The 26,813-nt window shown below is 36.0% G+C and overlaps 1 protein-coding gene across 5 annotated transcripts in view; it reads right to left on the reverse strand.

Moving 5' to 3' along the window:
• The window catches only part of LOC309505194 (teneurin-3), a 124,588-nt gene that overhangs the window by 46,197 nt on the left and 51,578 nt on the right, over positions 1–26,813 (reverse strand). For 4 of the 5 annotated variants that reach the window (XM_082178520.1, XM_082178522.1, XM_082178521.1 and 1 more), the window contains exons 4-7: positions 15,061–15,247; positions 3,947–4,185; positions 2,700–2,819; positions 252–466 (exon numbers count right to left, since the gene is read on the reverse strand). In XM_082178520.1, coding sequence (XP_082034646.1) covers positions 252–466; positions 2,700–2,819; positions 3,947–4,185; positions 15,061–15,247 — 761 coding nt within the window. Of the gene's footprint in view, positions 1–251; positions 467–2,699; positions 2,820–3,474; positions 3,836–3,946; positions 4,186–15,060; positions 15,248–26,813 lie in introns of those variants that run through there. The other variant, XM_082178523.1, reaches the window with a different exon arrangement.

The raw sequence follows: 26,813 nt of genomic DNA on the forward strand, positions 1-26,813 counted from the left end.
TTTTGTCTTGATTAAAGTAGGATCTTGTGTTAAACCTTTGAGGGCTGATTCCTTTATCTCTTGTTTTATATTAAATAGCTTCAGTCAATACTTTGCAGACAACGGCTTATATAAATGCTAAATAATCAAGCCAATTTTGGAAGATAAAAAAACGAACTTTGTCTTTTTGTTTAAATAACTTATTAAAGAACTAATTTTAGTCACTCATGAGTTAATTAAGATTAAGTTTGAAGACTTTGATATTGTTTTACCTGTGTGTGTGAGGGTGGAAGACCCCTCCTCCCATAGACTCCAATCAGTGCATTTTTCTGAATGGAAATATTAAACTTGAGGAAGTGGGGTTGTTCAATGAGAAGTCTTGACCTCCAGAAAACACCTGGTGGAACAGCATGTGCTACCTGCTGACCCAACTCTACCTGTCCTGTGTCCAATGTGGCGTTATATTGCAGCATCACTCCTACCCTTCCTGCGAGCAGACACATTTAAAACAATATTAACACATCAATAACTAAATATGTATTTCATATAGCAATTTACATTTTATTTAGATTAAAGTTACACAACCGTTAAAACGTTTGGGTTCATTAAAATGGTCAAAAATGACAAAAAGCCCTTTATGTTACAAAATATTTCTATTTAAAATAAATGCTGTTCTGTTTGAATTTTTTTCTTAAAATAATACTGAAAAATGTATCATATCATGTATCATCTGAACTAGATCAAATTAAGAATCAAAAGAAAATTACATTAAAAGAATGTTTTATATTTATGTTCAGAGATAAACGGGCTTGTCAATGTTTTGTTTTTGTTTTTTTCAGATGAGAGTCTCTAAATGTCAAACATTACTCTAAAACTTGCAGTAGGCATTTGCCATGCTCTTTCATACTCTCCAAAGGCTATCAATAGAAGAGTTGACAGAGTTTATACAACACAAGCAAACATCTTTATATCACACTTCAGAAAGAGGCAGTTAGTCAATTAAATGAACACAATATAACATGGCAGCTTCGCATTCGGAGTGAGGAAATAGTCTTTTATTGCTTTGCTTCAAACTGATGCTTTCTAAACATGGTAATTAGGACAAACCCAGCACAGTGGGTGCTATTCTTTGGAGACTATCACTCCTCAAGTAAAATATACCATCACTATTGTTACATTCACAACCATTTTTAACTTATTTTATCCAATTGTATTGCTTGGATTGTAAAAAATTACAGTTGCATACTAGAATGGACCAATGTGGTTAGCTGTCCTTGGTGGTTGATTTACAGTATATGACTTTTATCTCTGAAGACTAAAATGTTATCTTTTAATATAATTTCATTATTGAATATTATGTATCTGTATTTTTATTCTTTATTAGTATTCATAATCAGTTGTATTATCTTATGAAGTGTAAAATGCATGAGTTAGACTATAGATTGCATGACGGGGTGAGAGGAAGGAGAAACATAGAGGCAGGAGGGGGTGAGGGAGGAGAAACACAGAGAAACCATTACAGCTGGCATGATGGGGTGAGGGGATAGAGAAATGGGGATAGAGAATATGAGAAATCTGGAATAAAGACCACCTCGCCTGTAGCCTTATACTTCTATGCCTGTTTCTCTCGTATGTCTGAGACATGTATAAAAATAATAAATAAGAGATCTCTTGGCAAAGTAACTGGTGTAGCTTCCGTGATTCAACAATAATGGGAAAAAGCATGATTTTCAAATCTACAATCTCATAACTGCAACTTTATATCTCACAATGTGACTTCAAACTGTATCTCAATTACAACTTTCTTTCTTATAATTGTGACTTTACATCTCACAATGTGATTTTATATCTCAACAACAACTTTATATCTGACAACGTGACTTCAAACTGTATCTCAATTACAACTTTCTTTCTTATAATTGTGACTGTATATCTCACAATGAGACTTTATATCTCTCAACTGCAGCATTGTGAGATATAGTTACAAGTACAGGAAAAATGTTGCAAGTGAGAGATATGAAGTCACAATTACAAGAATCAATGTGACAATACAGGTATCTCTGTTGCAAATCGTTTTTTTTTTTATTGTGACTGTATATCTCTATTTGACTATCTATCTTTCAAATGCAAAATTGTTTCTAGTAATTGTTACTTTATATCTCAGAAATGCAACATAGTTTCTTGTAATTGTGACTGTATATCTCACAACGTGGCTTTCTATCTCTCAAATGTTACATGGTTTGTTTTAATTGTTACTTTGTATCTTACAATTTGACTTTCTATTATTCAAATGCAACATTGTTTCTTGTAGTTGTGACTTTATATCTCACAATGTGACTTTCTATCTCTCAGATGCAACATTGTTTCTTGTAATCTCACAATGTGAGATTGTGCAATTGTGACTGTTTCTAATAGTGACTATCTCACATTTGCGACTTTATTTCTCCCAACGGACTGTATGTCTCAATTGACTTTATACTGCATCTCAAATTGTAACTGTTTATCTAACAATTACTGTTTAATATTTTACTCTAACACAATAATGGGTACTATACTGTACTAAGAACAAGAAAGAAATTGAAAAGAGAACACTTCTCTACAAATTAATATGCTGCTTGACTGCAATGTATGAAATGAAAATATCTAAAATATCTCATAGGGATGTGAAAATGCAGTTCTCTGTGATTGAAAGGTCATTGATTTCGGCCTTGAAATGTTACCATCTGCAGAAATTGCAGTCACAGGGTTGGTCGGGAACGTCACTGGTTTGGCTTGTCCATTCTCAAAGGCGTGATTATCCAAATCCTTCAATTTCCAGTTCAGGCCAAGTACATGCATGGCTGCGACAGAAAGCAATTAGGATCATGAAACGGAACAGCAAGCACATATCATGTCATGAGACAATCTCATTTGCAAAAAGATATAGTTTAAAAGCTGTTGAAAGCCATTTTAGAAGGTGATTTGCACTCTCCTTTTACGCATGTGTTGGACACAAGCACAGTGCATTAAAGAAAAAAACCTCTCCCTCATTAGAATCTGCTCTGAATAGTGCACGTTGTCTTTTTTGCTGTTTGAATTTTATTTTTTTGAATTATCACTGCATGAGGTCTTTACGAAAACTGTTTTGAATATACTTCAGATTAGCTTTTAGCTCGTTACTGAAAACTACTTGCTGAGGAAATTAAATCAGATTCCAGTGATTAAAAAGGAAAAAGAGAGGTAAAAATGCGAAAATAAAAAACATGAAGATCAAAACCTGTTATATAATACAAGTTTTTCTCTCATTCTCCTTGCTACTCTCCACTCTCAATCTTCTCTTTCCTCCATTCTCTCTTCAAAACATCCTCTTCCTCATGCACTGCTGTTAAATCTTAGGCAAACACTTTCTAGTTTCTTTTTTTTTTAACCGCTCGATGAGTGTGAAAACAGCTAGGGAAAAGTCTCCTTCAAAGTTCACAGCGAGGGAGCTTGCTGAGGAGGCAGCGCTTCACACACCTCTCTTCCTCTCGGTTTGATCTTTGGAGGGATGAATATTTCTAACAGGCCTTCAGCAGGGGGGGGGGGGGGGGGGGGAGCCTCCAACTGCGGCAAATAACTCACAGTGGGGAAACAATGTTAAGAAATCTGAGAGAATAAAAAAATTTGAGGTTATAATGTTTGTAAGGGCTAACAGAGTGAATATAGATTGCTGCAAACAATAAGTAAGATCAGTTCATGTAGCCTTTGCTTAGCAGCAGTTATTAGTCACTAAATTGATGTCTTTTTCCAGCATATGTGTGTGTATGTGACTTCCTCTGTGGGACTGGGAGACTATTTAGAGGAGAGCACCAGGTGTTTTGGCCACAGATGAAGGTTGGGGAAGAAAAACTCCACCTGATGAGCTATTTCACTATCTCTGATGGGGACAGGCTGTATAAAACAGCTCACACCTGAGTCACATAAGCTAGACACACACACACACAGTTACCTATGCAGTAGCAGAGCAGAACCGACAGCAGGGTGGCCACTCCTACGGCACTGAGAGCGGTGCATTTCCACGAACACCGTTTAGGCGACTTGTTAAATTTGAATGCACCTCTTGATAGTGTGTTGCGGGTTAAGGGACGGGCTGGCGGAGAGTAGACAGCCCCGGTCGCCATGGTGTAACCGGGATTAGGAGTTGTGAAGAGAGATGTGGTGCCTGTTCCAGTCTTAAGCAGGAAGTGTCTATGAAAAGAAGATAAGAAATGGGATGATGCAATATAAAAACAATAACTTTGCTGAAAACTTTTAGAGCAAGCTGTGAACAAAACCTAAGGTTAAAAAGTGGTGTCTTTTCTAGAAGTTATTAAAAAGTTTGACATTTTGAGAACTTTAAAATGAAACCTTTTTCCTTGACATATCAATATTTTTTTTATCACTATAGAAACAGCAATTTTAGTATGTATGTAACAAAAGTTGTAATTTAATAAACTGTTAGATAAATTGTAATAACTACATTTATTTATAGGGTTGTCATTGTAATGTTATGTTTACAGATCAGTGCCTGTTCTTATACAATGAATGTCTCTAATGATGGGCTAAGATGGAAAGAAGCACACAAAGTCAAGTCAAAGTAAACAGCGGTTAACTGAACTCTATATTCTATGATAAGAAACATAACCCATAATGATGTGTAAGAATCTGCATTTGGTAGCAGTGTTTTGCTCTGCTTTTCATCAGTGGCGCTCCACCGCTGCCGAGATCAAAATAAATCATACTTTACCTGGGTTGTGAATGTTAAGTTTGCTGTCTGATTTAAATGTGATGAGAACACAGTATACCACAAAATAAAGGCAAGAAAATGCATTTTGAGCTGGGAATTGGTCATAAAGGGCCCTATCATACACCCGGCGCAATGCAGCGGCAGGTGCGACGCAAGTGTTTTTTGCTAGTTTGCTAGTTGCTTGTCTGAAAAAGAAGTGTGTTCAGGCACATTGATGGCGCGTTGCTATTTTGAGGCAACTGAAATAGACTGTGCCATTGACCAACTGAAACCTGGTCTAAAGTCAATGGCGCAATTTTTTATTTTTATTTTTTAAAGAGTGCGGTAGTAATGTGCGCCTATAGGCGGGTCCACAACGCGCGTACACTCTGCTTGTTAAACACACAGCGACGCGCAGCAGCACACAAACATGGCAAATATTAAAAATAAAAGGATTACAATGTAAAAAATGATTATTGTGTACATAAAGATATGGTGGAATCCGGCTTGTCCCGCTTTAACCTCGCGCATGAGCAGATCCGTTTGCGCTCTGGAGACGCGTTCGGTCTTTCCACTATCAAATTCCGTCATGTAAATAGCGAATCCGTCATGGCGCAAGCGCAACTGGCATTTAAAGGGAATGGGAGATGAGACCCTGATTGGTTTATTGCACGTAAAGCCCAAAACACACCCATTACTCATAAAGAGAATAGAGACTACCCTTTTAGACCATGCGCCGGGCGCGCCGAACATTTTTCCCATCATTAAACTAGCAAAAGTGGATTCGGACAAGCCCTAACTGCACTTGTGCCATACACTTTAGACCATGTGCTTAGATCGTTAAAATAGGGCCCATAAGCTCACAAACCTTTGAACTATTCTAATAAATCCCTCAGTGAATGAACGGCAAAATAAATAAATAAATAATTATGGTACATCCCTAATATATATATATATATATATGATTTATTTCAGATGATTTTCCACATGATCGACCCGGACCTGTAACCTGCCGGTCAGTCTCACGTCTTACCGATTCCGAGCCGGTCCAGTACGCAGCACATTCTCGCTCTCTTCTCTCCGAGGCACCTCTTCTCACTCACTCGTCTCATTCGCTTTGTTTAAATATTGCGCATCATTATACAATTCCCGCAGGTTTCGCACTTACACCAAAAGCACACGCACCATTGATATATAAGTGGAGAGCACAGAGCTGCCTCTCAGTCTTAAGCAGCTTGTGAGTCACAAGTAACAAAAATTAGTGGCTTACTGCGCTTAAACGGTCAAATACACACAAAAATGATGTCAAAATGCCCCTCTTGGTCAGAATTCAGATAAATGCAGTCAGTTTTGGAACCTAATTAGTTGAGAAATATAACGCAAGTTGTGTAAAAGTATATTGGATCCGTGTATAAACTCTTAAAGTGACAGCAGTCTGTCTGTCACGTTAATAAAAGAACAAAGAAAATCACTCTCTGCTCTTGACTGAATAACTTTTGTTACTATATGTAAGCATTAATCTGTCTTAAATTTTTTACAATGAAGACTATTCAGTGTTATTTTACATTTGATTACTTTAATTTCTGTAGTATTTATTATCTGAATATACTGTATACACACTTGAAAAACTTAAAGCTGCTTATTTCACATCTCTCTTTATTCTGTTGCATTTATTTGTGCTGTTGTTTGAAATTTGTTTATTTGTTCTTATTTAATTACTGTCTTTTTACTTATTTTTTAATGAAAATTTAATTTTACACTGAAGAAACGTCGATTTGTATTCTTTGAAAGACAATCAGAATCGGCAAAAAATTATTATCGGCACGTCACACTTACAAAAAAAATCGGACATCGGAATAGGCCATTTATATATATATATAGTTTTTTAATTTAATTTTTTTATGAGAAAATGTTTAAAACTCTCCAGCTACAAACAGCATTACTCTTTAAAAGTTTAAACTTCAACGGTCAAGCAACACTCAGACGCTTGTTCTTTTGTGGAAATTTCAATACAGGTTTGGTTTTAAGATGCCTGCTTTTCATTCAGAAGGACTCCATTGTAATACTTCTACTTTATAATCTGCACGGTTATGAGCTGCTGCCACCACTCCAAACACACACGCACACACACATTTTTCACAAGGGCTCAGATAGGTTACGGGCCACTGCACACTGAATGAGGCACATTTAAAAGCCTTCACAAACGATTAACAAATACACTGACAGTGTGCCGTTTTGAGGCCAAACAATCCATAATTGATTAGCAGGAGTGTGACGCCAGCTAGAGAAAATGACTAAGCTAATCCTCATCGCCCCTTTTTATAGGGTGTGAGAGTGTTGTTCGCATTAGGACTACTAAGAAGTAACTTCACCCCAAAGAGATTTTTGTACTTGCACAATCTGATTCCCTGTCAGTGCCCCACCTTTCCTTGTCATCGGGTTGACGCTTGGAATACTGCGGCGCGAATGAAGAAGCCCAACAAAAGAAAAGGGGATGATTTGGAGGTTGAAAGAGAAACTGCAAACAAAAGAATAAAAGTCCTTTTCTAGCATAATCTGATATATAATGATGGCCGCATTAGCTAGGCTAAAGAAAAGACTGGGCTTTTCAAAGGACTACTTGTTGACTTAAAGAGTTCAAACGTTTTAGTCTATATGCGAAAAGAGTATGTGACTGGTGACAAAGTGGAAGACGAGTTTAAAGTGAAGACAAAGCCTCATTCCAACACATGTGCATGTGAGACTAGGTTTTTTTTTAAATCTGTGAAAAACAAGGAGGAATCGCACAGATCCTCTCAACTCCATCTAGGACTCAAGCATCCTCTTTGAGGTGGAAGCATCTGCCACCTCAGTAGGGGTCTGGGAGCAGCAGGTGCCTCTCTAGCACTCGGCAGAGTGGCGGTATTTTAAGACGCTCCCTGGAGGTTTCTGCGCCACTGCCATTTTAGGACAGTCCCTTTCTGTTGGCATGTAAAGATCAGAGTTTTTGTGACAGACAGCGTGCTAAGATAGGTAGAGTAGTGAGAAAAGGAGACTTGATGGATTGGCGTACTGCATGGAGAAAAGAGAGGAATCTGAAGGGAGAGAGAGGTAGAAGAGGAATTCTACTGGGATCATTAATAACAGGAGAAGACTGTTTTCTGCCTAGATCTAGATAAAAAAAAGATTTTTCACTTGATGTGATTACAAAACAGCTTTTTTTCCCTCATATCCAAAAGAAGTACACTATCACTAGAGTCTTTCTTTTTGTTGCTGTTTTTTTTTTACACACAATGGAGCACAACAGCTGTGGTGCGCAAAAGATCAAAAACCTGACGCACAGCATTACTAACTCTGTTATTAACGAATGTGTACAGTGCAACTGCAGGAAGGCCTCTCCATTAAATGCTATTTCATAAAGAAAACTATTTAATGGCTATTATTATTATTTGAAGAAAGAGCTTATTTTGAAGTGATTTACAAAGATTTGAACCATTCCTGTCCTAAATATATTCCTGTGCTGATGAAAGAGTGACATTTAGTAGAGATTTCTAGAGGTAATGTCGCCATGTTTTATTGGAAGTTAATGAAATTCTTAAAGGAAAAAACCTTGGGCATTATGTTGAAATGCCAAAGAAAGAAAATCCTCATTAAACTGCAGGACAGGCTGATTATAGACTGAAATTAAATTTGATTCATTCACTAAAAATTATCCACTCTACATTTACTTTTTAAAATGACAACCCATTCCTCTATGCCCCACACACACGACTGCTTTGTTCGTACCAGGTTAACTTAATTGGTTAATTTAGTGTGTCCTTGCCTACACACATTGTGATCATTTTATGACAGGGTGCAACAGTGAATACATACAGTATTTATGTTTGCTTTATAAACCAGGGAGCATAAAGCAATTTCAAATAGTGTTTGAAATTGCTATATGATATAACATATTTCAGTTGTACATGCTGTTAACATTAGACTTGTTCTTCCTTTAGGTGGCATGACAACAATAACATCTAGCCTTCAACAACTTTTAGAATATTCTAAAAATATTATTTTTTTAAATTGTGTCAATATATCATCCATCATGAATTACTTTTAAAAGAGATCCAATGAATCCTGGATTATTTCACATGCATACTGCATTTTGTCCATGTCAAAAATAAATGTCTCTTTTATTTGTTCAATATTTTTGACCCGTTTTCTCTTTTGGCAGAAAACTGAATGTGACATTTTATGGTATATATATTTATAAAAAAATAAATAAAAAAAATAAATAAAAAAGGGCAATCTAGTAGCTATTTTTAGTACATTATTGTCACAATTTTGAGATAAGTATTTAATGGCACACATGTTTTTGTGATGATACTATGAACAGTTTAAAACTGTTATTCGTCTTGTTTAACTTTTCGAGTGGGTGGCAGCTCAGGCTCCTGGGGGTATGCAGGGTTATATAAACTGGCATTATCCGCAATATATCTTCCAAGAAAGATTTAAATCCTTCATGCTTTATAAAAAGTTATTACTGCTGGAAGTAGTTTCTTGTTCATACATATTAGATATATATATTATGTCTGAAATGTAATTATTTTTAAAATAATTATTAAATAATTATTAAATAATATAAAATAATAATAAATTTTTTCTCCAAAAGGTCAAGGAAGATTTGACCCATTTTTGATGTAAGATTTCACCCCCTTCACTTAGTCTAAATATAGGCCAAATACATTTCATGAATTGATTGATTTAGGTTTCAAGTACTAATACTATTCTTATGAAGAAATACAATTTTTCTTTGTCCACTACTTGGTCGTTTAATTATATGTGTTTGCATATAATTTAATATATACATAACAGAAATGTTGGCTTGCACATAGTGACTTTTGTTTTGGCTAATGAAGTCTATTTCCAATGCTTTTGCATTCATATTCGGCCTCTGCAGGTCCCAGTCTACCGGGACCCTTCCCTTCAGCTTTTTGAAGTGAAAATGCTGATTGTAGCACTAAGAAATCTGCATAAGGGTGGGGAAAATCTATGATGCAGTACATTACTATTTACACTGTGTGTCTGTTATGAACAAAGGCTGAATTTAGTAAAGGACGTCATCCTTTTATGAACACTAATTTTGCACTTTCAACCCTTAATTAAAAACAAAAACTTATATTTAAACAATAAACAGGTTAAGAGACAATGTCCACCATTACAATAAGAACAAATGTGTTTTTACAGACAAATGCTTTTGAATGTGTATATATACGTATACATGAAGAAGATAAGACTAACATGACATGTATTTATTTATGCTTGATATGATACTCATGTCATGCAGCATACATAAATTCAATCTGTCAGGTGGATTCTGGGTAGGCAACCCTCAGCTTTAGTAGTACACTTTAAGATATCTGTAGTGACAGCAAGGTGCATTACATAAAGGCTTGACATGGTAGGTTTTACCTTAATATTTCCTCAAAAATTAGTAGTGAAAACTGATAGGAACCCAAATGGAAAATGTATGACTATGTTTCTGACACAAATGTAACTGATTGCGTTCAGTTACGTAAGTGTAATTGTAATATTTACATACATAACACAGAGATTCATTTTGAAACTGAATGTACTTTTTTACACACTTCAAGCGTGTTCAACGTGGACCCGCAAGCAGTTCTGGTGGTAACTAACAATACCTGCTTGTAAAAGCAAATTAACATATACTGTATATGAGGCTAAATCACTAAATATTGAGAATGTAACAGTGCATATTATATTTTTTTAACTCCAAACAATCGCCCAATGATCAGAACTAGCGGATAATCACACATTTTGATGATGCAAAAGACGCGCGCAAATATGAAAGGGTGAGCTGAGTCGGCATCTCAGTGTCCACCAAGCTTGAGAAAAATTATATGTAAAAGCCCGCCCGCATGTTGACGTGATTGGTTACAAGGTAGTTTGTGACATAAGAAACACAGGTGATTTCAAACCATGTTTTTGAGACTGTCTTTTTTACACTACACGTAAGTTTAAAATATTCTGGCTGACCCCCCAGCGTGAGTTTTTCAAGGCGACCGTTATTTAGAACTCAGGGTTTCCCGCAGCACTTTGGAACTAAGGTGGCCACCTAAGCAACACACACCTGCCGCCTTAACTATGTCGTCAAAAAATGTATATGAGCTAGGGCTGTAACGATACACCAAACCCACGGTTCGGTTCGCAACACGATTTTTGACCAACGATTCGATACAAACCGCTTTTTTTTTAGAGAAAATATATATTTTTATTAAATAACATTTGAAAAACCTGTATAAACTGAACACCAAAGAACAATATTAACTACTGAGGGGTGGTGACACGTTCATGTAACATGTAAGGGACCTAAAGCGCACCTAAAAGCTGTCACAAAGAACTGGCAAAAGTAATGATTATGAATGTCAAATATAGCAAGGAGACATTTCAATTGTTGACGACGCTGACTCGCGATCTTCGCAGTAGTGAACGCGCCAGAGAGAAATGCACATTTCATACGGATTACATAAGCAGAGAGCAGTCTGTTTTCTTTCGTTTTGAATTGTTTTGTTTAAAAGTAGACATTTCATGCTTTCTATATATATATGTCTCAGGTCTGTGAGGCAAGTAGCTTATACGCTGAGTTTCGAGCTCCAGTTCACGCGCCGGCGCCTCCGTGTCCTGATTATATTGCCTGCTATATTTATGGTTGATGAAACATTGATTAAAATTAAGATACAATTAATACAAAACGAAATTCACTTTAAAGAAAGGTTTTCTACAAAAACAAACTAAATGAAGTGGTCAAAATCATGTCTGCCCACTCGTCTCCACTGCACATCTTATGATCTTACTCATGCTTTTCACTTTTCATATAATCAACATAGATGAAATTAAAAATATATATTATTTTATTTAAACATAAAAATGAAACTAAATCGTTTTCTTTAATGACTGGGCTACCCTAAAAGTTCAAGATTTTTTGTGTCACGTCTGTAACGCATGTGTATTTCCTAGTGGTGCACGATATATCGGCCGCCGATATAATATCGGCCGATATGGTCATTTTTTTACACATCGGTATCGTTCCGATGTCAAAATATGGCCGATGTGAACAGGCCGATATTTGACGTGTGAAGTTGAAGATGAAGTTGACGATGCTGACTCGCGATCTTAGCAGTAGTGAACGCGCCTGAGAGAAATACACATTTCATACAGATGACATAAGCAGAGAACAGTCTGTTTTCTTTCGTTTTGAATTGTTCTGTTTAAAAATAGACATTTCAAGCTTTCTATATATGTCTCCGGTCTGTGAGGCAGGTAGGTTTCGGTTCATTTATGAGACGCGCTCCAGGTTCACGCGCCGTCGCCTCCGTGTCCTGATTAAATATTTTCTACTATAGTGCTTTCTTATTTATTAAATCCAGGTAATGGGTTGATGAAACATTGATCAAAATTAAGATACAATTAATACAAATGAAATTAAATTTAAATACAGGCTTTGAGCTTTCTGTTTGAGGTCTCTGTGAAAGTTTTAAAGCAGTCTTTTAGTGCCGCTTTCAGAGCGCTCACGTCCGTAACGGAGAACTGTCCCGTCCGTAATATTGTTAACGCACTCCAGTGCGACTTATATGTTTTTTTCCTCTTCATGACACATTTTTGACTGATCGTTTTTTGACTCGTAGATATTTGAATATATTGCTTGATATTTGATACCCAGTCGAATTAGATTTTTCTCAAAAGTGACAGCACGTGTGATTTGTGGATTACTGATAAGCGCGAGTGGAGAAACAGGCATTTATTTATTCATTCTCAGTGTTGAGAAACCTGGCCTTCATGTGTTATGTTATTGTATTAATAATAACTAAAGTAGCCTACCTAATTATGTTACATATTTATTTTGTATGAAAACTAGCGTGTTCGTTACTTATGGATTAAAAAGTAGGCTACCGTTGTATCAGTGCTGCGCGAGCTCTCTCTCACACAAACACAGACGCGCACACACACAGAGAGAAGATAATAGTCAAATGAAAAATTGACGGGCTAAGTTTAAATTTTGTTCTTGCTTGTTTTTTTCTGTCAAAATGTCAGAAAGCATTTTGTATTATCCATCCGTGTTTTTAAAATTCGTTAAATGACGGACGTTTTACTGTTAACACAGCCCATATGTCGGATTCGTCTTATAGCCTACTTGTTATTATTTTTAGAATAAGTGATTCGTTATGCTATTATTGGACTCCTGTCTATTCATTGTCAACTGTTTTCTATAAATATGTTTGTATTAAATATAACATTTATTCAGTTAATGCATGTCCTGTTTAAAATGTGCAATGTTCAAACGCAAAGACAGCACGTCACAAATAGAAGCCCTTTTCCCTGTGGTATTTTTTTTTATCATATTTGGATATTGGAATAATAACATCGGAATAATAACAATTGGAACATCGGTAAATATCGGTATCGGCCATAACAGCAATATTAATATCGGTTATCACAATTTTCACATCGGTGCATCACTAGTATTTCCCTCATATTAAATGTAAAAGTATGGAACAGACGTTTCAATATATTGGTATTAAATGCGTTTTCTGAGAATTTATATTTCAAGTTTTGACTGCAAATGTCACGTCCATAACGCTGGAATTGCCCAATAGTAATTTAAAGATGTGGTAGCATTGGATCTGGACGGGAAGGATAACTCTGGGAGTTGGAAGGGGTGTGTCGCGATTCTGCCTTCTCACACCGCGACACAGATCGTGGATCTGAGAATCACGATTTCGGTTTCATATCATAGTTTGTATAGTGTTTGTTAAAATTCAGTTGTTGTTGTTTCAGTTGTTATGTTTTTTTGCACTTTTTAGCACAAATATTTTTTTATATTTGTATAGTTTGTTAAAATTGCACATTGCAACTGTTATTTTGAAAAGCTGGTTATTCATAAATTATAAATTGTTATTTAAATTTAATATTTAGTGTTTAATAAATAATTGTTAAATTTAGTACACAGCCACAGTCTATCACACAAACAAGCCCCCCCTCCCACACACACACTTTTATTATTGCCTCTTCCATAGACATCAGTGTGTATTTTACAAACTCCAAATGTATTGTTTTTTTACTTATGTGAATTTATATGTCTGAAACCTAAAATAAACATTATGTGGTTGAAAACACTGAAAAGTTGTGATATATGACAGCTCTGAGCGCTCCTGTCTCTGACTCAGCGCCAGCCAACGCACGAAAGCAATTTGAATTTAGCAGTTGATCACGTGATGCACTGACCGTTCTAATCACACCGGTGTGATCGTACATGCTAAAGGGTTAAGGAGAAAATACTTCTAAGAAGGTTGAGTGAGAAGTTTGATAAAAAAAATTTAAACAGTGTGAATAGAATGTCAAAATTATAATGAAGTCAAAAGAAAATAATAATTAGAGCCATAACCAGGCCAGAGAGGTGTGAATGTGTGCAGGGAAGACTGCAACTGAATGGGCAGTTTGCACCACAAAACAATAGAGACAATACACTGAATGGATGCTTAGAAAATCACAAATTAACATCAGCTAGCATTTTAAAGTCTTCTCAAAATGAATTTACCTGACATGGTCTTAAAAAACATTTAATAAAATTCAAAGTTTTAGACATCCTCAGATTTTAAATATAACATGGTCAGGCATTCGGATGGTTAGCTGCAGTGCATTTCTAGATTAAAACAATGTCAACTTAAAGATATTTCATAAAAATTAATTTGTAATTACTTTACAAAACTTTGAAGCTAATAAATAAATAAATAAACAATAATTCTGACTTTACAATAAACTGCCAAGTGTCTACTTTGAAATGAGACCACATTTCTGCTTTTTGTGCAAAGGGTTCATGAACTGTAGGCTATCTGTTTTAGTTTGGGTATCAAAAGCGGGTGTTAGCAAAGGCTAACAGGTTAAAATGCATTTAAGATCAAATGCAAATACAGTACAGTATACAGAATGTGTAACCATAAGGTGTAATGTTGCTTATGTACTTAAATCAGCATCTGAATTCACTCACTTAGTTTCTTTCACTCCTTCCCCATTTAATGCACTATGTGTTACTGACTATATGAAGAGTTCAGATGCAAAAAGTGCCATCTGAAATTTTCTTCTAAAATTAGCATTTTTATCAAGCTTGTATATTTAAGTTCATTAATTTCACTTTAATGACAATTAATAGATAATTATCATTGCCATTAAAGTGAAATAACTGAACTTAAACATACAAGCTTGATAAAAATGATCATTCTAGAAGAAAATTGCAGATGGCATAGAGAATATTGAATATAGTAAGTGAATGAGTGAGTGAATCCAAACACAGCAAATGACTGTGTAAAAACAAGTACCTGTTCTCCAAGCCCACGTTGCTACCCAGAACCCAGTTTTCTTGCAGCTGCACACATTCAGATGCACTCTGAAGCTCTGTCGGCTGGTTGGCCAGTGATTGGTTGAGGGAGGTGATTGACGGATGCTGCTTGTGATGATGTGGAGCAGGTGGCAGAGGGGGCGGTCCTGCTTGGCTGGGAAGCTGGTCTATTGGAAGAGGAGAGGCAGAGTATTAGTGGAGCTTGTTACAGAATTCTGCTTTACACCAAGCGCAGGCGGATTGTGTGCCTGTTCCAGATTGGATGGGGTTAAATGGGATTCTTTACAGGATGATTTGGTCCTTTGAACACCGTCACATCTTCACTTCTCTCCATCCTGATTCATTTAAGAGAGACAGAGGAGACGCTTAACACTACATTATGAGAATCACATGGTTTACTGCAAAAATGTGATTTAATTTGAGAATTAAAATAACAATGAAAAAAAATCAGTACTGAATGTGTTATTATTGAGGATTGCAGCTACCAGCTTGACAAGTGAGTAGCAGAAAAAATATAACTAACAAAATTATAATTTCTTTAACATATTGTATTTACATGTATATCTATAGTTTCAAAATGTAGAAAATGTCTTTACTATTTATTAAAATTGACTTCAAAAGAAATGATAATGAAAAAGCATCCATAGCATAAGGATAAATGCCCTACATCGTAGCTGCTAAGTTTTTGTACAGTCAAAAAAGAGCATATATGGCCAGTAAAGGTGAATATGACTCAGATCACAGTTTAATTGTACAACTTACAAAGACTTGAAATTGAGCAGCAATAGTGCTCACCGACATTTACGACAGAACAAACGTAAGTCTCCGCAGGCCGTTACCGGGGAGCAGATGTTTTATAATGGGCTCTAAAACTGAACGCTTCACGTTTGATTACAGCCAGAGAGAGACTCTCGTTTAACTAATGACCGGAACCTCCATTAGGACAGCAGGAAAAAAACAGGTTTTCTCATTTCACTCCAAAGCTGTGTAATTGCCCCCCAAAATGACACTGTGTGATTATCTCACTGTCCCATCCTGCCGCCGTGCTGACAGGTCTGTTTCCATCTGACTACGGGTGTCCAAACATATGCTGTCACACACTAGACTGTGACAGGGACGTACTGCTCAGGCAAGCCACAAAAATTCAATATTTGCCTTTATTATCATGCAAAAGCACCAAGAGGAATAAAGTGTATGTGGAGCATGATGGAATAATTTGCTTTCCTTTTTTCTCTTTCTTTTCTTTTACGATCAATAATTTAAATGTCAAAATGGTAGTGTCAGTGATCAAAACGTACTTTATAATCTATTATTACCATTTCAAATGCATCAGTCACAAAACGAAAAGCCAGATTTCTTTTTTTCCCACATCACATTTCATGTATCTTACTGTATGTTATAATATGGATTACTGTTGCACAATATACCGGTATCGCAATACCATGTTATTAAAAATGGTACAATACAACTTTTTATTAGTACAGGTACTTTAAGAATGACAGCATTCTAATGAGAGCCAAAGCAAAAATATATCTGCGATTAAAGACATTTTAGAGCAACAAAGAAATATGCATGCACGAGAAAATAAAGTGCTGGACGTGCAGCGTATAGAGTTCTTTTTTCGAGCCTTATTGTGCTTAATAACTATTTTTTAACACCAAAGACGGTGTTAAGCACAATAAGGCTTGAAAAAAGAACTCTATACGCTGCTGTGCTCAGACCTGAAGCGCACGCACAGAATGCCGTCTTTCAGACAAGCATCAATTCAATTCTCATTCACTGATTATTGTGCTTAAATGGTCAAAAATATGTAAAAATGCACATACTGGTGAGTATTCACATAAACACAATAGACTATTACTTTAGTGAACATAAACAATTGAGAAAAATCTAATGTGTATTATTATATTGGATCCGTGCATGTCTTAAAGTGACAGTAACCTAATAAACCTGCTGCTGTCTAAGTAATTCATTTTAATCAAACAACAAACGAAAATAGAAAAATGTCACACCACTGTATGGACGAGGACACAGAGATAATGGTAACAAGGTTTATTTAGACACTGTATGCAGCTCCGGATAGCAAGGAAGCACAAAAGGTCAAACTCAGGGAATATAAGGTTGAACTTAAGCCTGTTTTATGCTTCTGCGTCGAATCGACGGCGTACCCCCGCAGACCCCTCTGCGTCGCCGCGAACCCCTCTCCGACCCCTCCGCCGTAGCTCGACGTGCACCTCCAAAAAATTGTAACTACGCGTCGAGGCGACGCAGACCGCAAGGGCTGTGATTGGTCAGATTGTACATCATTTCCGGAGTGTAGCTTTCACTGTCTTCGTGCACTGGTCATACAGACCACCTTCGCTGACGTCTTCTTTTTTTTCTGCGATTAAACATTTGCAATAAAATGATTTGTTGTTCAACGTCGATTAGCTCCAGCTGCAACAACACTCTCTCTCTTTCGCTCGCCATTGTCGGAAATGAAAAAGCGGAACCGGCGCACGGAACCAAAACAAACTAGCAAAGAGATTTGCGAACCACACACCCCCCTAGCGTTCTGGCAGTGAAATGCACCGCGATGCAATGCAACCCGACGCAGAACCATAAAACGGCCACGACGCCGTAGGAGTTGACGCAGAAGCATAATGAGGCCTTTAGAGTCTTTAGTATGCATGAAACAGATATAGTCACTCAGGGCAATGAGCTGGGATTCAGGAAGCTTCGCTGGTGGAGACAAACAGGACGGGTCTTGATCTTGAGGTTATCCAGGTAATAGCTGATCACTGATACTGACAGAGAACACACAGGGAGTTATGGAAAGTCTGAACTTGAGAATACTTGCAGGATCACAGAGACACTTGGGAATAACGCTGGGGAGTCCCAGACGTCTGAAGACGAGACCGGACAGTGAACTGTGGTGTGACTGGGGTTTATATCCAGAGTGAGCGTGGCATGTGAAGTGATGAGTTGCAGGTGCAGATAATCAGAATTCGGGTGAGTGTGATCGAGACCAGGTGTGTTGAGTTGACGCTGGCTGAGGTGTGCTGAGTGGATCCGTGACAGAAAATCACCCACTGCTTGACTGAATAACATTAATTTATAGATTAAAAATCAGTGTATAGTTAATTTATCACTTGAATGCTACTGTTAAATAGACCAACTGTGGCCTACCCGAGAAACTAAAAGCACTGTTTATTTCATTTGTCTCTTTCTTATATTGTATGTCATATTGTCTGTAAGTATAATTATTAATAACAAAGATAAAATAAAACTAAATAACTATATTATGATAGAAAATTATGATAGAAAACATTTAATTACTCGTATTGTGAAAAATTTGGTCATTTCTCCCACCCCATCCCAACCTTTTCAGAACTGTGAAAGGTTAGCGAATGTGATTGATAACATGATTGATAATGTGATAGTTGCAAACATCTCTGTAAGTATGTTCACGCGCACTGTGGCATGTAATTATTTTTTATAAATAAAGTTGAGGGAATGGTTAAAAAGCAGTGCAGTCATGTAGTATTTAGTTTTGTAAAATTAATTAATAAAACAATGCATTTTAAGTTCTGTCATATTATTCACTTACTTTTACTGTTTTTGTTTTTTGCTGTGGTGTTGATTCATTATCGGTATCGAGGTATTTTAGATTTTGATATTGTGACAACTCTACTACGGATTCAAAAATATTTGGACATTTATGCCACATTTAAAATGTACAATTTATTAGCATACATAACACTGTCAAATATATTCACTTTAACTATGTAAATGTTAGCCTGTATTTTCGATGATCAGATCAAAATCAAATAGCTCCTGACCAAAATAAAACCCATTAAAAGATGGATCTGAAAGCACGTTCTGAGCACACGCAACAAGGTGTAAACTCTAATGTGTTTTCATTATTAACTACACAAGTGATTTGTAATACAGACACTGCGCTACAAATAATCATTATCCATCACATTGACAGACTTGGTTGTAAATTTTCCATCATGATCTACTTTATCCATCAATAAAATATAATAACAAATTTTTAATGTGACATTTATATTACAAGAGCTCCTTTAGTTTTATCAAGTGCTTGGTTGTTGGAGACAGATTCTGCAGGTTCTTTTTTGTATTCTCTCCCTCTTTGTCGTTTCTCTCCCCAGATCCTCACTCACTTGTCTCTCCCAGGCTATTTTCACGGGGGTCCTTTAAAACTTTATTTTCTTCCCTTTTCGTTGCTTTCTAATCCTTATTAGCATCCTTTACTGTGGGAATGTTTACAAAGTAGGGAAACGCAGTAGACCAAACACCTTATTTTTATCTCTTGAAATAATGGAAAGCATTTTGGAATTATCCCTCAATGTTTTTAAAATTCAGTAAATGATGGAACATTTTCCATTAAGTGGCGTTTTCCATTTTGAGTGGACGAGTGTGATTAGATTTATATACAGCCACATTGGAATGCAAAGTGTAAATGCACCTAAATAATATTAAAATACTATCCTATAAAAAAAAATTAATGAACAACAGCCATATCCAGAAAGTGTAAATATATTGTTTATCATTTAAAAAGTTGTTGTTTTTTGTAAAAGGGTCTGATATGCTCTTCAGTAGAGGTGCACTAATTAGAAATTTAATTTCTTTGTTTTCTTTTTTCACAAGCAGGAAGCCATAATATGCTTTAGCAAAATGCATCAAACGGCATGTTAACAGACAGCAATTTAGCAATTTGTTTTGGGAAATTTCCATATTTATTGGAACATTCATTTAAACAGTTCTGTTATCAGTGTCAAAGATCATTGTGATATGTAACACTGTTACACAGCAACACATCGTGAGATTTCAACATCACACACATCAGGGATGTGTTTAAAAAACAAGACATTTCCAGTACTTGGTCCAAAACTACTCAAGTGAGTAATCATTAGAATAAATTACTTAATTTAAGTTTTGTTTAGGTTAAGTAACACAAATAACTTTTAGTAGTGGCACTACTAGGTAGAATGAAGGGAAGTTAATTTAGATTTAGAATAACTAATGGGGAGATAACTTGTTGATATAAGTGCAACAATTCCAAGTCTCTCTCTTTCTTGCCGCCCTGACTGGCTGTCTATAGTTCACCTACTACAGGCAAGCGCCGGCCCTGCTCAAACCTACCCATACTGCACCACCAAACCTGTGTCTAACCTTAAAATAGCAGCAAAGGTGTTTTGCAATACAATATGAACACAGTAAGTACATTGTACTTATTGTTTGATGTAAGTACATAGTTAATGACACCTTACATAAAATGTGACCCAAATAAATAAAACTAAGCATTTGCGTGAAGACGTCTCAGCGCGGTTATTGCAGGATAAACTGTTATTGCTGTTATTATGGTGAACATATATCTCTGGTGAGCTCTTAAAATGGGCCTGTCATAGACTAGCGCTGTGACAAGTGACTGAAGTCAGCGAGTGAGACTGAGAATGTGCATGCGACCACAAACTAGTATAATGAAATATGTGCAGTCTGACATGTCACATTAAGTACTGTATACTCAGATTTGAATTTACACGTTTGTTGTTTAATCACTGCAGTGTCTTCTCGCTTTAAAATTGACATGTTTAAAATGTTCCTCTGGATGCAGTAATTAAAAATGTGTACGCCACAGTAGAATCAACCTTTTTTTTTTTTTTTTTTTTGCCACGTCTAGAACTATGAAACAGCAACTAATTTTGCGCTTCATGGACAGAGGCTGAAATGAGGAAAGAACATGAATTATTATGACAGGTGTCTTGCCACATTCATGACAGGGTTAAAATAGGCTTATGTGACAGGTGCATTAGACAAAGTGTTGGAGAGGAAACACGGTTCTCCCTCCACTCCGTGCTCCTGACACAAAGAGGTCAACCGACGCAAAGACGGCGATGTCGTGTCATGCCCAGACACAGCGAACACCATTACACTTTCATGTTGTTTGCATTCGCTAATGCATCAAACTGCCTGAGACAGTGGTTGGAAATGAAACAGCCAGCAATCTCAAGAGACAGTGAACTTCTGTGGCAGCACAATTTGCCTTAAACGTGCCCTTAAGGTAACTCATGCCTTTCTGAATGCGACTTAATGGAAAATTGTAACAAATTATTTCCTTCAATCTAGATAAGGAGGCGACCGCTCTGATTCAATCTGAGCGCCGCTAGACTCCACATACTAACAAATGATTACACACCGCATGAGCAGAATGTTAAGGCATTTGGCAGGCTTTCCATCCAGATCTGAGGCAATCAGCTTCCTTTAATCAAACTTCCTACAGCAATAAAATACAATTCTCTCCTTCTTGATTGGACGTACACAAGCTGTACACAGATTTCTCTTCCATGAGCGTTTCTGTCCTGTGTAAGATTATGTTTACCTTTACACTGACATTCTCTGGCACATTTGGCAAAAATATGAAGTGCCTAAGAAAGGAAATGTGTTTTTCCATTAAGTTTTCATTTGCAATCTGGGCAAGATGGATACATTTGTTCTACTATGATTTAACAAGATGATTTAGTGGGTCGTTTTGATTAATATTGGATGGAGCGTCTGAAATGACATCTTCATTTTACTCTTAATGCTACCACTATGTCTGTCTATGGAACACAGCTAAGGGGTCATCTACATTTTCCTTTCTCATGATGGGGAGCTACAGAGGACATAAACATGAAAATACACTGACACAAATGTATGCTGACAGACATAAATATAGTGATATCAATATTACTACTTTCTGCCTATTTGATAGTTATGTGTGCCAAATGTTAATAGATAAACAGATGGTTTTCTTTAGTTTGAGCAAATAAAAAAGATCAAACAAACAATTATCTTTCCTGGTTGCCACATATCAAGCATAATACTATATTTTTCTAGTAATAGTAACACCAATAAATCATTTATGTACGCTATTGTTGTTTTTTTCAACAAAGAATGCAGAAGTCTTTTCTAATCTTTTATGGTCTCAAAATCAGCTCAAAAACCCTTTGAGTAAATAGCTGTTCATCTAACATTTATCAAAAACAAATAAAAAATACACCCCCCTGCCCATGACAAGAGTATAACATAAACTGTCATATTTGATAAATGAGACTAAATAGTACCAGAAAAAGGGGGTTTGGTATTGCATTTCTGTAAATAATGAAAAGAAAATTGCATTCATGAATTCTGTGGTAAACAGAGGACCCTTTGAGGTTTAGACACCATGAGCATGGTAACAGATGATTGTGAAATACACATTATCGTCTGTGCATGCCTGAAAGGAATTAAATTATTATTCAATCTCAATACAAACAGTAGAAAAACAGAACATACAATATATTTTAACAAACTCTGAACCTTTTCCTCTAACAGTAAGAACACACGCACATTTGAAGGCAATGAAAATGATGCATTGACGTTATTGTCTATGTGTGTTTATGTGATGTGGATATGTTTATTTCTGCTATCTTCTTGTGTTTTTTAGCTTGTGACTGTGAAGCACTTTGGGCAACGTGAGTTGTATTAAACTGTGCTATATAAATAAATAAACAAACAAACAATACACATTATTTGAGCATGTGATTTCACTGAATATTTTTTAAATGTCTTGAAGAGCTTTTTCACTTACTCCAGCTCCTTCGAAGACAGATTATAACACCATTTTTGATTATTCTGCGCCAAGCACTGCCCTATATTTAGACATCCCTCCTTAGCTCTCCTTCCATTGACTTTGCCAGTCGGTATCACATCCAATCACTTGAGAGAAAATGTCACATTTGGAATAACCCTCCGGAGCATGGAATAACCCAGCAGTTACCAGTGGACTATAATTGTATTTTACTTCAAGTTCAGTCTTAGTGAGCCACTACCACATCCTCCAGAACAACCCAACATTTTATGTGAAATGTAAGAATTTATTCATTTATTTCCTAAGCATCTTGTTTTCATAATAATCATATACTGTAGCCTATATGTAAACGTATGAACAAGCTTTATAATCAAAACAAAAAAAAGATAACCAAAGGAAAGTGGTATTTGGTTATTCAGTTTCAGTATGCAGCACTCTCATACATTTGCACCTTATTTAACCCTAAAGGCTGCATATTAATAACTTAAAGGAACATATTAGTAGGAGTGTGTGGTATCATCACGATATTAGATTGTGAACAATTAAATTGTCTCCACGATCTGCCTTTAAAGAGAGATCGTTAGTATCGTTCTACAGTGCACATTCCAACCCAACACAGTTACAACGTGACGTACATTCACATCCCCTGTTTAGCAACAAAGTGGTAGGGGTGGGCGTGTATACAGTTATGCTTGTGAGACATTGCAGTTCTTCACCATCATGAAAGTTTATTATTTGCATGCATTTCAAAGCCTTGCCAGTTTAAAGTTTCAAACTATTTTACTTGCACGCTGTTCCGACATACAGTTTTCTGAGTGAACACACCTGAAGCAAGCGCACACGTCTTGTTCATGTTCATGGGGCTGTTTACACGACACCGTTTTCAACTAAAAACGTAACACTTTTTATGTGTTTTGGCCGTTCGTTTACACGACAACAGCGTTTTGGGTGGCTGAACACGCAAATATTTGAAAAAAGGTTTCAAAATGCATGTTTTTGAAAACGGTCTCTGTGTAAACAACAATCTCTGAAAACTATGACGTCATGCACATGCGTATTACGTGTTCAGTGTTTCATTGCCATCTAATGGCCTGGCTGCAGAACACAGCGTTTTTAGTCGTTTTCTGTGTGAATGGGGATCGTTTTGACAATGCTGAAAAAAATAAAGCTCTATTTATTTAATTTGCATCTTTGATCTTATTTTTAATAACAAAGATAAATAATGAAATGAAATAAAATTTACTTTTTGTTTTATATTTTGTTACCTTGTAAGGCTTAACTTTTAAAATAGAGAAGTTAGTTTGGCTGTGCTCTGTAAATTGCAAAATAGTCTTAAAAACAAACATGAAAAAGAACAGTGATAAGATTGTGGATCGTGATCCTCCCTCAAAATAGAAATGTGATATGCCAAATCACCCACCCCTTCATATTGGTATCTTTTGAAAGGGCACTGCCCCAGAGACAACTTTGTGCCATTTTTTTCTGAGAGTGAATCATTATGGCAAGAAGCATAAAATGAATTACCAAATATGGTAATGATAAAAGAAAACAGAAAAAGAGAATATTGCAAACTGACAGTCACCCCTCACTTTACAGGAAATATTCAATAGATGTGGCAGTGGGGCAGGGGGCAGGGCCCACCCATGATGAGTGTAAGAGAATAAGAGTATATTCGTCAGTATAAGGCTATCTAGCATAATAGTGGAACTTGTCTACCTGCCATGACAGGCTATTCTTCAGGCATTCAGAGTCCAGCGTGAAGCAGAGCACAAGCATTTAATCAAAGTCACACCGCCGCAGAGCTGAAAGAGTTTCCTGGGACTAAAACCCAACAGAGAATAATTTCAGTCCCTCTTAATATTTTTCCTTCCGTCTGATTTCTAATTGTTAATAGCTGAATACGCTCAGTAGGTAGCATTTTCTCGTAGTTATTTGTCAGTAATAACTTTCTCAGAATTTTGTGTCAGGCAGAAACTTTAGACTAAAAGGACAGACGCAATACACAATCACCCTCAAGCTATTCCGTCTGAAACTGACATTGACAATCTGTTACCAATGTAAAGCTTCACCAAGACCCCAGTAAAGACAAATCATAGCTACACCTACACCACTTCTGTCACGATGATTTTGTCAATCATCAAAAATAAATCTTCCTCAAAGGGAATCAAAGTCATTCACCATATGTAATGAAATTTATCTGAATGTATTTATTTATTCTATCTATCTGAATGCATGGCAACTGAACTATATTGGCTCTTGCACTGAGCAAATATCATTAAACCTTGTCCCCAAAACACCAAAAAATATCCACATTCATTTGTTGGGGTGTGCCATAAAAAATACTGAAATGCAATTTCTTACAGCAATATCTGTTCAGTGTTTCAGATTTTTTTTCTGTCCTCTTCTTTTACTACACATACAAAAAAAAAAAAAAATATATATATATATGTGTATATATATATATATATATATATATTACTCAACTTGGAAAGACATTGCAAAATCGCATTCTCTATAACAGATTAACCATTTATTTATTATTATTTCTTACAGATTTATTTATTTTTATTATTATTTTATTATTATTAAAATGTAATTATGTATTTTTTATATGGCAGGTAAAGGTACACAAATGAATCTACACAAACAAGAATGATAAATTACACATTAGATATGTGAGATATGATATTCAAACTGGTCTTATATACAGAAAACACAAACAAAAATCACCACAAATTAGGACTGCATAATTCAATCAACTAAATAATCAAGATTATGGCTATAGCTCCCATTGCGGTTAAACCACATGTTTTTGCATTGTCATTGTTTTTGTATGGTTAAGCATTGTAACCAAACACAGACATATTCCTTGTGCACTGCCATGTACTTTTAATTATATCAGCCAGTGTGCGTCTTAATTTACACTTCCTTACCAACACAAGTAGTTGCTGCCAGTCATGTAATGTTACTATATGATGTAAATTCAGTGATTGAGCAAAGTTTGGCATTCAACAAGCTGATGATGCTGGTTTCCCGCCAATGTTGTCAATAACGGTATTATTTCACCAGTGTAATGGTAAAAAAAATCAATTTCAGCACTTCAGCACTGTTCCCCATGAGTTCCTCAGCGTTTGATAATGCATCAGTCATTCTTTGCAGTTTTGAATGATGTAAAAACGTTGCCCAGTAATCAATAACCTTGCATATCATAACTGCAGCATTCACTTAGAATAAACAGAAATGTATTGTTCATTTTGTGTAGATGCTAATATAGTTACCATTATAGCTTTAATTTTTGGTCATATTCAGTAAATAGCAGGGCTGGGTTAAAAAAAGTATTGATTTTCCTATTTTAATCCATTCTCATTTTTATGAACCGATACGGATTCTTAAATCCCAAGAATCAATATTTTAGTCTGTTTTCAGTTGATGATTGAACAGAACACAAAAAAATCACAATACAATTGGGCTTTGCTACTTTTGATATGAAACAAAGTCTCATATTTTTAAATTCTGTCTATTTTAAACACATCCTACATGCATTTTTTGAGCTCTTTAATGTGGCATGACAGATCGCTATTGCCGCCCAGTTAACTGATCTTATCTTCCTCTTTACTACTAGTAACAGCACGAAATAAACATGAATGAACATTAGAAGGTATGTAAAAGATACAGTACAACTTATTGAAATCTGCATCATGTCTCATGTAATCGCTCAATCAGTGTTTTTCAACCATGAAAAGACGTCAATAAAACAAGCTTGTAAAATATGTCGTTACCTCAGAAAAGCCATTTAATCACCATGAACTCAATAGTCAGCTGCAAAAATTAACCCTAGAGAGGAACATTTTGCTAAATATATGCACCATATTACATAATCATTATGCACGATATATCGACCACATATTGATATCGGTAATAAATGGTAATAAACTGATAAATGGACATTTTTTATGTTATCGTTATCGATCCGATAAGAAAATTAGGCCGATATATATTACTTCAGTTGATAGATGTGCGCTGTTCGCCATGATGGTTTTGAATGATTGGAATCACTTTGAAAAGGAAGATACAGTTAAGTGCAACATATGCAGCACAAATCTGTCGCCAGTGTTTCA

Source organism: Leuciscus leuciscus (genome assembly GCF_965113295.1).
Source record: "Leuciscus leuciscus genome assembly, chromosome: 8".
NCBI lineage: Eukaryota > Metazoa > Chordata > Actinopteri > Cypriniformes > Leuciscidae > Leuciscus > Leuciscus leuciscus.